Here is a 12183-nt window from a genome sequence, read left to right as displayed (position 1 = left end):
TGCATCACAAAGTGTTAACTAATAAAATACCAAACTTTCTGAGATGAGCTAAGAGATTTAGTTTAAGTTCTTCAACTCAACAAACAGCTAAGCTTTCATACCTGTAGAAGGCGAACATGACCAAAGCGTTGCCCGTGACTCCTAAAGTGCCGATGATGAGGATGAGGAAGGCGATTATGTAATGCACATGATCCGGGATGTCCGGTCTTTTGTATATCTGCCGTTGAGGCTCCATCACCAAAGCTGAAGATACAGCAACAAACGCTGAAGAACAGCTCTTCAGCAAACCCAACCTGAGCGCAGACTCAGTCATGATGGTCTGTCTTCTGTTTCCCGCATCACTTCCTCTTAGTCTGTCTCAGAGTAAGAGAGACTTTAGTTGAACACTATCAGTAACCGCAACAGACGGACACACTGCGACCTACTTGTCAGAGCGGTTCGGTCGTGTCACATGACACACCCCTCGCTCCAGCATCTGTCCCACCCAAGTGTCTTCAGAGCGATCCCACACTCATCTCACACACACACAAGCAGCAGGTCTTTATAAAAAAAAATTACAGAATTATCATTTGGTGGTTATTTCACATGTTCTCCTCTTTAAACATGACTAGGAGAAGAGAAGAACAAGATGAGGCTAAATAAAAGAAACAAGAAGAAAGAGTTGAAATGAGAGCATGTGTCAGAAAGATTTCAGGGCTTTCCGTCTTTCATCTCTAATGTATTCATCGGGTCTGTAATGGATGTGAGGGTCACAGGGAGATTCAGAATGAGTGAGAGCGAATGAGGGTGTGAACATGTACCGCCGCAGGGATTCAAGCTCCTCTGAGCTCAAAGAAAACTTCAGGAATATTTCTTCAAAAGTCAGAAATGTCACAGAGCAACCTGAAAGGGATAGTTCAACCAAAAATGAAAATGTGATGTTTATCTGCTTACCCCCAGGGCATCCAAGATGTAGGTGACTTTGTTTCTTCAGCAGAACACAAACGAAGATTTTTAACTCAAACCGTTGCAGTCTGTTAGTCATATGATGGAAGTGAATGGGCACCAAACCTTTGAATGTAAAAAAAACATGCACAGACAAATCCAAATTACACCCTGCGACTCGTGACGATACATTGATGTCCTAAGACACAAAATGATTGTTTTTGCGAGAAACTGAACAGTATTTATATAATTTTTTACCTCTGATATACAGCAATGTCCAACCGCTCTGAGCATGTGCTCAGCATCCGGCACATTACATGTGTACACACTCTGGCATAGTATATGCAAATACACATATTTTGACAAAAAAAAAAAATTATATTTACCTTTAATTATTTTAATCCAGTTTTAGTTTTAGTAAATTTAGTGCTTAAACATATTCATTTTGGTCAGTTGCCAACATTTCTAATTTTCATTTAAGTTTTTAATCTAATAATAATATTTTATTTAAGCCTTATTTCAATCACAGAAAATGATTTTTAACAGTTTGTAGTAGTAGTAGTTTTGCAATCCACAATGCATTTTTGAACAGGCTTCTGTCTATCTCCCATATCTAAAAATGCAAAACCCAACTCGATTTTATGAGAAATTAGTTTGTATGATTTTACAAAAAAATAAAAAAATCATGCAATTTTTGGGAAAAAATGTAAGCAAAAAGGTCTAAACCTAACTGTCAGTGAGTAAGCAAGGTTGTATGAAAATGCACAAATCAAATTAATTCAGTTTAGCCACTAATTTGCCAACTTGTAATATACACTGCAAATACAATGCCTTTCTTCAATTTTTTGTCTTGTTTTCAGCCAAAATATAAAACAATGCTTAAATCAAGAAGGATTTTCTAGACAAGTAAAAATTATTGTCTTGTTTTCAGAAAAAACAAGTCAAAATTAAGTGCGTTTTTGCTTGAAACAAGCAAAATAATGAGCCAATGGGGTAAGAAAAATGATCTTGTTCTCTGTTTGAAATAAGATATTTAAGTAAGAAAAGCATTTTTTTTTGCAGTGTAGTTACAAATTGCCAAGAGTGTGTGTTGACAAAAACACATTTTAAATGGTTGTTTCCACTCAGTAGCATAAATCATTTTGAGTAAATTCACTGTCCTCTGTGCAGCTTTATACTTTTTACCACTTTTAATTTCTTCAATGTGATATATTCATAGATAAGCATGACTTTCACTAGTACTTAAACTTAGTATTAGTGATTAGTGAACCTACTTTGAACAGTGCTACTGTGTCCGAAATTTCATTATTACCTACTATACTCACGTTATTCTTCAACAAGGAACTACGGGCAAGACTTCCGGTTCATTAGACTGCAAACCACACCCATAAAATTTATCGCACCCACTCTTACAGAAAAAAAAAGATGCATAGTCGGCAAAAAAAAACAGTATGTGAAAGAAGTAGTATGTCAAATTCACAAAAAAGTAGTGAAATATCTGGATAACTTATTACTTCCAGCGATCTTGATTTTACTGTCAACGAGTTCTGCTGTTACTCTCGCACATTTGGCAAATACAAAGCTTTGCTATAACATTAGCAGAAAACACACTTTCGACCTCGACCACCTTGTTTTATCCTACAAAGACCAGGGAATAAAAAAGCTTAATGGTTCGTCCTAAGAGACCTTGTGTGTCTGTCCGCATGTTCTCTCATCGCTTTAGCACCGTAATCCAGGCATCACTTCTGTTCTCTCCACGGCAGTCAACGGCCGCTGTGGGATTGAAAGATGCAGGATTATATCTCTCTCCATAATCCTACATTTTAGCTAAAACCTCACTGACAATAACAGCATTACTCTAATTCAGCCTATATGACAAGCATGCTCACCGTAACACAACGGCCTCTGGCAGATTATAGTATAGATCAAGGAATCAATCTAACTAACCTGGAACATAAGAGCTTCACAATCGTAATCTGAGAGATGAGGTCTGCAGGAGCATAATTTATATATTTTTAGAAATATATGGATGATTCCAAAAGTTTGGGGTCAGTTAGATTTTTTTTAAAGAAACAAATACATATTTTGAGCAAGGATGCATTAAATTGATCAAAAGTCACAGTAAAGATTTCAAATTATTTTTCTAATAAATTCTGCTTTATTGAACTTTTTATTTATCAAAGATCCCTGAAAAAAATATATCATGGTTTCCATAAAAATATTGAGCTGCACAGCTATTTTCAATATTGATAATAAGAAATGTTTCTAAAACACCAAATCGTCATATTAGGATGATTTCTGAAGGATCATGTGACTGGAGCAATTATGATGAAAATTCAGCTTTGCATCTCAGGAATAAATTACATTTTACAATATACTCAAATAGAAAACTGTTATTTTAAATTTTATTAATATTTCACAGTATTTCAGTTTTGACTCTTTTTTATTAACTAAATGCAGCCTTGGTGAGCAGAAACCCACAATAATATATAAAATCATCATTAATTGGGAAATTTAAACTGGGAGGTGAAAACTTTTGAAAATTATATTTATATAGTTTTTGTATACTTTGTTTACAAAGAATACATAAAATTTATATATTTTTGTTTTACAAAATCAAAAAGATATTTAAGGGTTTTGGTTCGGGACAGCCACATGCTGTAACGGGTGAAGTAAGCAGAGCGGAAGCAAAAGCAGAATATAACCAGTTTATTAAAGATGATGATGATGACAATACAAACAGTGAAGAGAATGTCTCTCGGTTGGGTGAGGCAGGGGCAAGATGGTGCTGGTGAAGTGACGATCCAGATGTGAGTGAAGACACAGATGAAACAGTCACAACGAATCCCACGAAGACAAATCACATACACATCCAGTACGACAAGACTCCAAGAACACGAACTCCATGAAACACGAACAGCAGGTGACAGAGAATCTAGGTGAATAATCTGACGGGGAAACAGAGGAATGAGTGAGTTTATGTAGTGATCGTAAATGAGTGGCACCTGGTGAGTGTAACGATCGGCAGCTGCGCTGATGAGCATGACGTACACCACAGTCACACACACATATCACGGGACCTGAGAACACAGCGGATGTGTGAACCGTGACAGTACCCCCTCCCTTAGGAACGTCCCCTGACGTTCCCAGCCGTCTGTACCTGCTGATTGAAGTCATCAATAAGGGAGTGATCCAGGATGTCTCTGGCAGGCACCCAACTTCTCTCCTCCGGACCGTAACCTTCCCAGTCCACCAAGTACTGAAATCCGCGTCCCCTTCGCCTAGAGTCCAGAATACGGTTGACCGAATAGGTAGGCTCCCCGTCTACGAGTCGCGGCGGTGGGGGAACCGGGGTGGGCGGATTAATGCGTGCAAAAAACACGGGCTTAATTTTGGAAACATGGAACACGGGATGAATTCTCCTGTACACTGGAGGGAGATTGAGGCGGACTGCCACCGGACTAATGATTTTGGTGACAGCAAACGGGCCAATAAATTTGGGAGCCAGTTTATTCGACACGGATCGGAGAGGAATGTTTTTAGTAGAAAGCCACACTTTAGAACCGACGACGTATACGGGAGGCCTAGACCGGTGGCGATCGGCTTTGGCCTTGGTGCGCGCTCCTACCTGGACTAGAGTCTCACGGGCTCTAGTCCAGGTACGATGGCACCTCTGGACGAAGGCGTGAGCGGAGGGGACCGCGACTTCGGATTCCAGACTGGGAAAAATAGGTGGCTGGTACCCTATGCTACATTCAAATGGGGATAGGCCCGTGGAAGATACTGGCAACGAATTGTGGGCGTACTCCACCATAGAAAGTTGTTGGCTCCAGGAGGAAGGATTTCTGGTGACCATACATCGTAATGCTCTCTCCAAATCTTGGTTGGCTCTCTCAGTTTGCCCATTGCTTTGAGGATGGAACCCCGAAGAGAGACTAACAGTGGCCCCCAGAAGTCTACAAAACTCTCGCCAAAATTTGGACACAAATTGGGGTCCTCTGTCGGAGACCACGTCTGTCGGGAGGCCATGTAACCGAAAGACGTGGTCCACGACTGCCAACGCTGTCTCCTTGGCTGACGGTAATTTGGGCAAGGGAATGAAATGAACCGCCTTCGAGAATCGGTCCACCACGGTCAAAACTACCGTGTTACCCTGGGAGGGTGGGAGGGCGGTAACAAAATCTAGTGCGATATGGGACCAGGGTCTCGAAGGGATTGGCAGCGGTTGGAGGAGCCCATCTGGGGGTCTGTTAGAAGTCTTACCAGTGGCACAAACTGAGCAAGCCAAAACAAAACTGCGAACATCACGAGCCATAAGTGGCCACCAAAATCTTTGTTTAACCAAATGTAAGGTGCGACTTACCCCTGGATGACAAGCCACATTGGAACAATGTCCCCACTGGATAACTTCGGACCGTAGACTGTCTGGCACAAACAAACGGTTAGGTGGGCAACCGGCCGGAGGCGTTACCCCATGTAAGGCTGTCTTAACCTTCGATTCGACCTCCCAATTGAGGGCAGAGACAATAAGTGTCTCAGGAAAAATACCCTCGGGAGTAGACGGGCGATCGGAGCGGTCAAAAATACGTGACAAAGAATCGGGTTTGATATTTTTGGAACCCGGGCGGTACGAGAGAGTAAAATCAAAACGTCCGAAGAAAAGAGCCCACCGAGCCTGCCTAGAGTTCAGTCTTTTAGCGGTTCTGATATATTCCAGGTTCTTATGATCTGTCCAAACGATAAAAGGTACCCCCGACCCTTCTAACCAGTGGCGCCATTCCTCCAATGCTAGCTTGACTGCCAACAACTCTCTGTTACCAATATCATAATTTGTTTCGGCTGGCGACATGCGATGTGAAAAAAACGCGCAGGGATGCATCTTGTCGTCCGCGGGTGAGCGCTGTGAAAGCACCGCACCTACCCCCACCTCTGACGCATCGACCTCCACCACGAACTGACGTGATGGATCAGGGGTTACCAGGATGGGAGCCGAAACAAAGCGGCTTTTGAGGTTGGCAAACGCAGCCTCGGCTGCGTCTGACCACCTGAACGTCGTTCTGGGGGAGGTCAAGGCAGTCAGAGGTGCGGCTAGTTGGCTGAAGTTGCGAATGAAACGCCGGTAGAAATTGGCAAACCCCAGAAACCTCTGTAGGGCCTTACGGGAATCTGGGCTTGGCCAATCCACCACAGCCTTAACCTTCTCGGGATCCATGCGCATACCCTCAGACGACACGATGTACCCTAAGAAAGGAACAGACTGTGCATGAAAATCGCATTTCTCCGCCTTGACAAAAAGCCCATTCTCTAGCAGCCTCTGAAGCACTCGTCTGACGTGTTGCACATGTTCCTGGAGAGAAGAAGAAAAAATCAATATGTCGTCCAGGTAGACATATATGAACTGATCTACCATATCTCGCAACACGTCATTCACGAGTGCCTGAAAGACCCCTGGGGAGTTGGACAAGCCGAAGGGCATGACCAAGTATTCAAAGTGCCCCCTGGGGGTGTTGAAGGCGGTCTTCCATTCATCACCCCTCCTGATGCGGACCAAATGATAAGCATTCCTTAAATCCAATTTTGTAAAGACCGACGCTCCCTGCAACCTCTCAAAGGCTGAAGATATTAACGGCAAAGGATAAGTATTCTTTACCGTAATATTGTTCAGCCCTCGGTAATCAATACAAGGCCGCAGAGATCCGTCTTTCTTCCCCACAAAAAAGAACCCCGCCCCCGCTGGTGAAGAGGAGGGGCGAATGAACCCCGCTGCTAGAGAATCAGAAATATATTTCTCCATAGCCTCTCTCTCAGGAACTGAGAGTGAATAAAGTTTGCCCTTAGGCGGAGACGTACCTGGCAGTAACTCTATAGCACAGTCATAGGGACGATGAGGAGGGAGAGAAGCAGCCCGAGACTTACTGAACACTTCCTTCAGGTCGAGGTACTCCGCGGGCACGTTACACAGATCCGCCGCCTTCTCCTGAAACACAGAGCTAGAAACAGACGGACAAGCAGACACAAGACAAGATTCATAACATTTAATGCTCCACTCAGACACAGATTTAAGCTGCCAATCGATACGGGGATTATGCTTGGTGAACCAGGGGTGTCCTAAGACAATGGGTGCATGTGGGGAGTCCAAAATGTAAAATGGGATACTCTCACTGTGGTTGCCAGACACAGTGAGAGTTATGGAATCAGTGATGAGGGTGATGTCAGGAAGGGACTGTCCGTTGAGTGCGTGGACGGCAATAATGTCAGTGAGGGGGAGGAGTGGAACTTGATGGTGACGTGCAAAAGTAATGTCCATAAAATTACCCTCAGCTCCCGAATCCAACAGTGCAGAACAGTGAAGAGAACGGTTGGACCATCTTAACCTAACCGGAAGGAGCGTGGAGGTAGCACTGGATGAGGTCTTAGCAGCGGAGATCCCACCCGACAGTAGCCTCGACCTTACTGCCGGGCTGGGCCTTTTACTGGGCATGAAAAAGCAAAATGTCCGGGGGCCCCGCAGTAAAGACAGAGGCCCTGGGATCTCCGCCTCTCCTTCTCCTCCCGGGTAAGCCGAGCTCTACCGACCTGCATGGGCTCGGGATCGTAGACGTGACCGACCGCGCCCTCGCCGCTGGCTCGAGGTGGTCCTCTCTCCACAGGGGGGAGCCGAGCGGGTAACCACCGCCGCTCGGCCCGGGAGAGTCGAGAATCTACCCGCATGGCCAGACTGATGAGGCCGTCCAGGGTGGCGGGTAGTTCCAGGGCATAAATCTCCTTCTGGACGCGGTCAGCCAACCCATGCAGGAACATGTCCCACTGCGCCTCCTCGTTCCACTGACACTCCGCCGCGAGGGTGCGGAAGTCGATGGAGTAATCCGAGACGGATCTCTCCCCCTGCTTGAGATCCGCCAAGACCCGCGCGGCCTCTCTCCCGGTGACCGCGCGGTCAAACACCCTCTTCATCTCGTCGGCGAGTGTCGTGAACGAGGAACAACAAGGATCCTGATTCTCCCACACCGCCGTTCCCCACAGTGCCGCCCTCCCAGACAGTAAGGTGAGCACGAACGCCACCTTGCTCTCCTCGCTAGTGAACGTACGCGGTTGTAATGCGAAATGCATCGAACACCTAGCGAGGAAAGCTCGGCAGAAGTTCGGCTCACCAGTGTAGATCTCCGGGGTGGGAAGGCGGGGCTCGTACTGTGGGGCTGCGCCAGATGGTGTAGGAAGAACGAGCGGGGCGGGCGGTGTGGGTGGCGCAGCGGGAAGTCGAAGTTGTTGCATCCGTTGGTTGAGCTCGGACACCTGCCCCACAAGAGCTCCAATAGCCTGAGCTTGACCATCCAACCGAGAGACACATGCCTGCATAAATTCCTCCGGTGTGGGTTGTGGCGATCCTGCTGCTTCCATAGTGGTCAGATTATTCTGTAACGGGTGAAGTAAGCAGAGCGGAAGCAAAAGCAGAATATAACCAGTTTATTAAAGATGATGATGATGACAATACAAACAGTGAAGAGAATGTCTCTCGGTTGGGTGAGGCAGGGGCAAGATGGTGCTGGTGAAGTGACGATCCAGATGTGAGTGAAGACACAGATGAAACAGTCACAACGAATCCCACGAAGACAAATCACATACACATCCAGTACGACAAGACTCCAAGAACACGAACTCCATGAAACACGAACAGCAGGTGACAGAGAATCTAGGTGAATAATCTGACGGGGAAACAGAGGAATGAGTGAGTTTATGTAGTGATCGTAAATGAGTGGCACCTGGTGAGTGTAACGATCGGCAGCTGCGCTGATGAGCATGACGTACACCACAGTCACACACACATATCACGGGACCTGAGAACACAGCGGATGTGTGAACCGTGACACATGCCAACTGAAAGTATTGAAAGATTAAAAGATGATTTTATATATATATATATATATATATATATATATATATATATATATGTGTGATCCTGGACCACAAAACCAGTCTTAAGTCGCTGGGGTATATTTGCAGCAATAGCCAAAAATACATTGCATGGGTCAAAATTATTGATTTTTCTTTTATGCCAAAAATCATTAAGAAATTAAGTAAAGTTCATGTTCCATGAAGATTTTTTGTAAAATTCCTACCGTAAACATATCAAAACGTAATTTTTGATTTGTAATATGCATTGTTAAGAACCTAATTTGGACAACTTTAAAGGTGATTTTCTCAGTCTTTTTGATTTTTTTGCATCCTCCGATTTCTGATTTCAAATAGATGTATCTCAGCCAAATATTGTCCTATCCTAACAAACCATACATCAATAGAAAGCTTATTTATTGAGCTTTCATATGATGTATAAATCTCAGTTTTGTCAAATTTAACCATATGACTGGTTTTGTGGTCCAGGGTCACATATTAGCTCACTGATATTTTAAATATTATTGTGGGTTTCAATAGATAATAGAAGGGTCTTAATAAACATGTAAGATTTGAATGCTTTTCAAATGTATTTTTGGTTGTGGGACAGAAGTATGCACCAATTTTGTAGAATGGCCCATGAAGGTTAGCTTGAAATGTGATTTCAACCAATGCAAAAGACAAAAGCTGACAGAGGAAAGTGATAAATCATGTCTAAGGTATAAAAATAAAACATTACTTAGACAATCTGTTATATGCTTACAGAAAATAAGCTTTCACACGAATTCTGTTGTCATTTACGTAGTCAGTTTACAATTAAATCACAATCTTTGTTTCTTTTTGTTTCCGGTCTTCCAGGGATAGACAGCTTTTCTTGGAAAGCATTATGTTTGCATGGAACTAAATCATGAGTTCGTAAATTCTTGGACTCCACATGACTGGCGATCTATTCCCCAGTGAAATAAGATAATGTGTAATTCACCAAGGCTTTAAACTTTGCTATCAGGGTCGTGTCACGTCTTAATCTTCTGTTGTCTTGGGATTACTGTTATTTTAGGCCAAGATGAATGGTCATGTAATTTTTTTTTTTTATCTGGAATGAAAAGTTTTGATTACTTGCTGATCCCCTGTTGGGCTTAAAACGTCAGCTTCATGTGGAAAAATGTGTCAACCTGGGCAGAGAAAAAAAAGGAAAAATTGGTATTTTAGGGCATTAACACACAGCCATACTGAATATCAAAGAACAGATGATTACCTGGAACTAGTATCAATACAGCACTCTTCGCTTGTTTGTTTAAAAATGCTCATTTATCAACCAGAATGCTTTCTGTCCAAGAACTATTTTGGGTTTAGTCCAAAAATGTGACCGAAATGCCTTAGATATTTCAAAATGTGGAGTTATGAAATTGCCCTGTAATCACAGGGGAAGCAAATACATTAAATTCTACTCTGACAACAGACAGTGTAATGTAAGATACAGTCAAATGTATTTTAGCACTGTGTCTGCAGACTGAAGACACAGGCATCACTAAGATACAGTAAGCAACTCAATCTTCTTTGAATGGGTTTAACTTGTAGTTTTCTCAGAAATCTTTTGCTGACATCTAGTGTCATAATTTACAAAGAATGCATAAAATTAATATATTTTTGTTTTACAAAATCAAAAAGATATTTAAGGGTTTTGGTTCGGGACAGCCACATCCCAATTGAAAGTACCCATTAAAAGATGATTTTATATATATATTAGCTCACTGATATTTTAAATATTATTGTGGGTTTCAATAGATAATTGAAGGGTCTTAATAAACATGTAAGATTTGAATGCTTTTCAAATGTATTTTTGGTTGTGGGACAGAAGTTTGCACCAATTTTGTAGAATGACCAATGAAGGTTAGCTTGAAATGTGATTTCTTTGAATGGGTTTAACTTGTAGTTTTCTCAGAAATCTTTTGCTGACATCTAGTGTCAAATTTACAAAGAATACATAAAATTAATATATTTTTGTTTTACAAAATCAAAAAGATATTTAAGGGTTTTGGTTCGGGACAGCCACATCCCAATTGAAAGTACCCATTAAAAGATGATTTTATATATATATTAGCTCACTGATATTTTAAATATTATTGTGGGTTTCAATAGATAATTGAAGGGTCTTAATAAACATGTAAGATTTGAATGCTTTTCAAATGTATTTTTGGTTGTGGGACAGAAGTTTGCACCAATTTTGTAGAATGGCCCATGAAGGTTAGCTTGAAATGTGATTTCTTTGAATGGGTTTAACTTGTAGTTTTCTCAGAAATCTTTTGCTGACATCTAGTGTTAAACATATGAATAAGAGCTTTCTGCGTGAGACGACTGACAGACAATTGAGTAAAATCTAAAATGTTTTGATTCTGTTATAAACGGAAAAACACCTCATGTTATCGAGCAAATAATCTTAGGAAAAACTAACGTTAACGTTTTATAAAATAAGGTAACTGCTAAGACAAAGGTAGCTTAAATGAAATAAGGTATCAACAAATTACAGGTAAATCAAGCTACAATTCTGATCAAATGACACTAAAGGTAAAATACATGTAATAATATTTCTAAATATTTGACTTTGATTATTTTACTTAATTTGAGGTAATCTTGGTCGCAAATACCTACTTGAGGTTCGATCGTCCACAAAATTCGGTTCGCACAACGAAAACGGTTTATGGCACCACCGTTATACAAATGCTAACTAAGCAGTATGAAATTAACAAAATAAAACATTTATACATATATAGGGGTTATGCGCAACAGGCTTCCGTTTTCTGCTAAACAGGTCTCGTTGCTTCCGGTTCACGCGTTTTGCATATGCCTCTTTAAATATGAACATGATTTACTCAAGATTCCTTCAAAGTAGACACTAAAAATGATCATAACCAATGTCCATCACATATGTGGATTGATATATAAAAGTTTTAAATTTTTATTCTTTTCACTAACATTTATATATAAATATCGAATGAAACGTCCACAATAAACAGCTGGCTTGTTTAACTGATTACCTTAAAAATCCGTCGATATCGCCATTATTTATTACGGCTATTAACACGTTCTCCGACAAGCGGAAGCAACGAGACCTGTTTAGCAGAAAACGGAAGCCTGTTGCGCATAACCCCTATTTGTGATATTTAAACGTATATTAAGGTCACAAATTACATTTTATTTTTGTCGACGCACCATTGGACACTGAATCACTTCTGTTGCTATAGTAACGGCAAATCCGACTTCCATCGCGAACTTATATTTATTTTATTTTATTTACAAAATCATGCTTATTTTTTTTATTCCAAGGTATTAAAGTTTTAGCACACAGATGTCACACCCTCTGCACGTTCC

The 12183-nt window shown here is 41.7% G+C and overlaps 1 protein-coding gene across 3 annotated transcripts in view; it reads right to left on the bottom strand.

Moving 5' to 3' along the window:
• opn4xb (opsin 4xb) overlaps window positions 1–397 on the bottom strand; it is a 16655-nt gene extending 16258 nt beyond the window's left edge. For all 3 annotated transcript variants that reach the window (XR_012355610.1, XM_073840754.1, XM_073840755.1), the window contains exon 1: window positions 102–397. Coding sequence is in view for 2 of the 3 variants with exons in the window: in XM_073840754.1 (XP_073696855.1) it covers window positions 102–313 (212 nt within the window). In the remaining variant the exon portion in view is untranslated. The remainder of the gene's footprint in view (window positions 1–101) is intronic.
• Between the last annotated feature and the right edge of the window lie 11786 nt (window positions 398–12183).

The sequence above is a fragment of the Garra rufa genome, chromosome 5 (assembly GCF_049309525.1).
Source record: "Garra rufa chromosome 5, GarRuf1.0, whole genome shotgun sequence".
NCBI classification, from domain to species: domain Eukaryota; kingdom Metazoa; phylum Chordata; class Actinopteri; order Cypriniformes; family Cyprinidae; genus Garra; species Garra rufa.
This window is presented reverse-complemented; position numbering and strand designations above follow the sequence as displayed.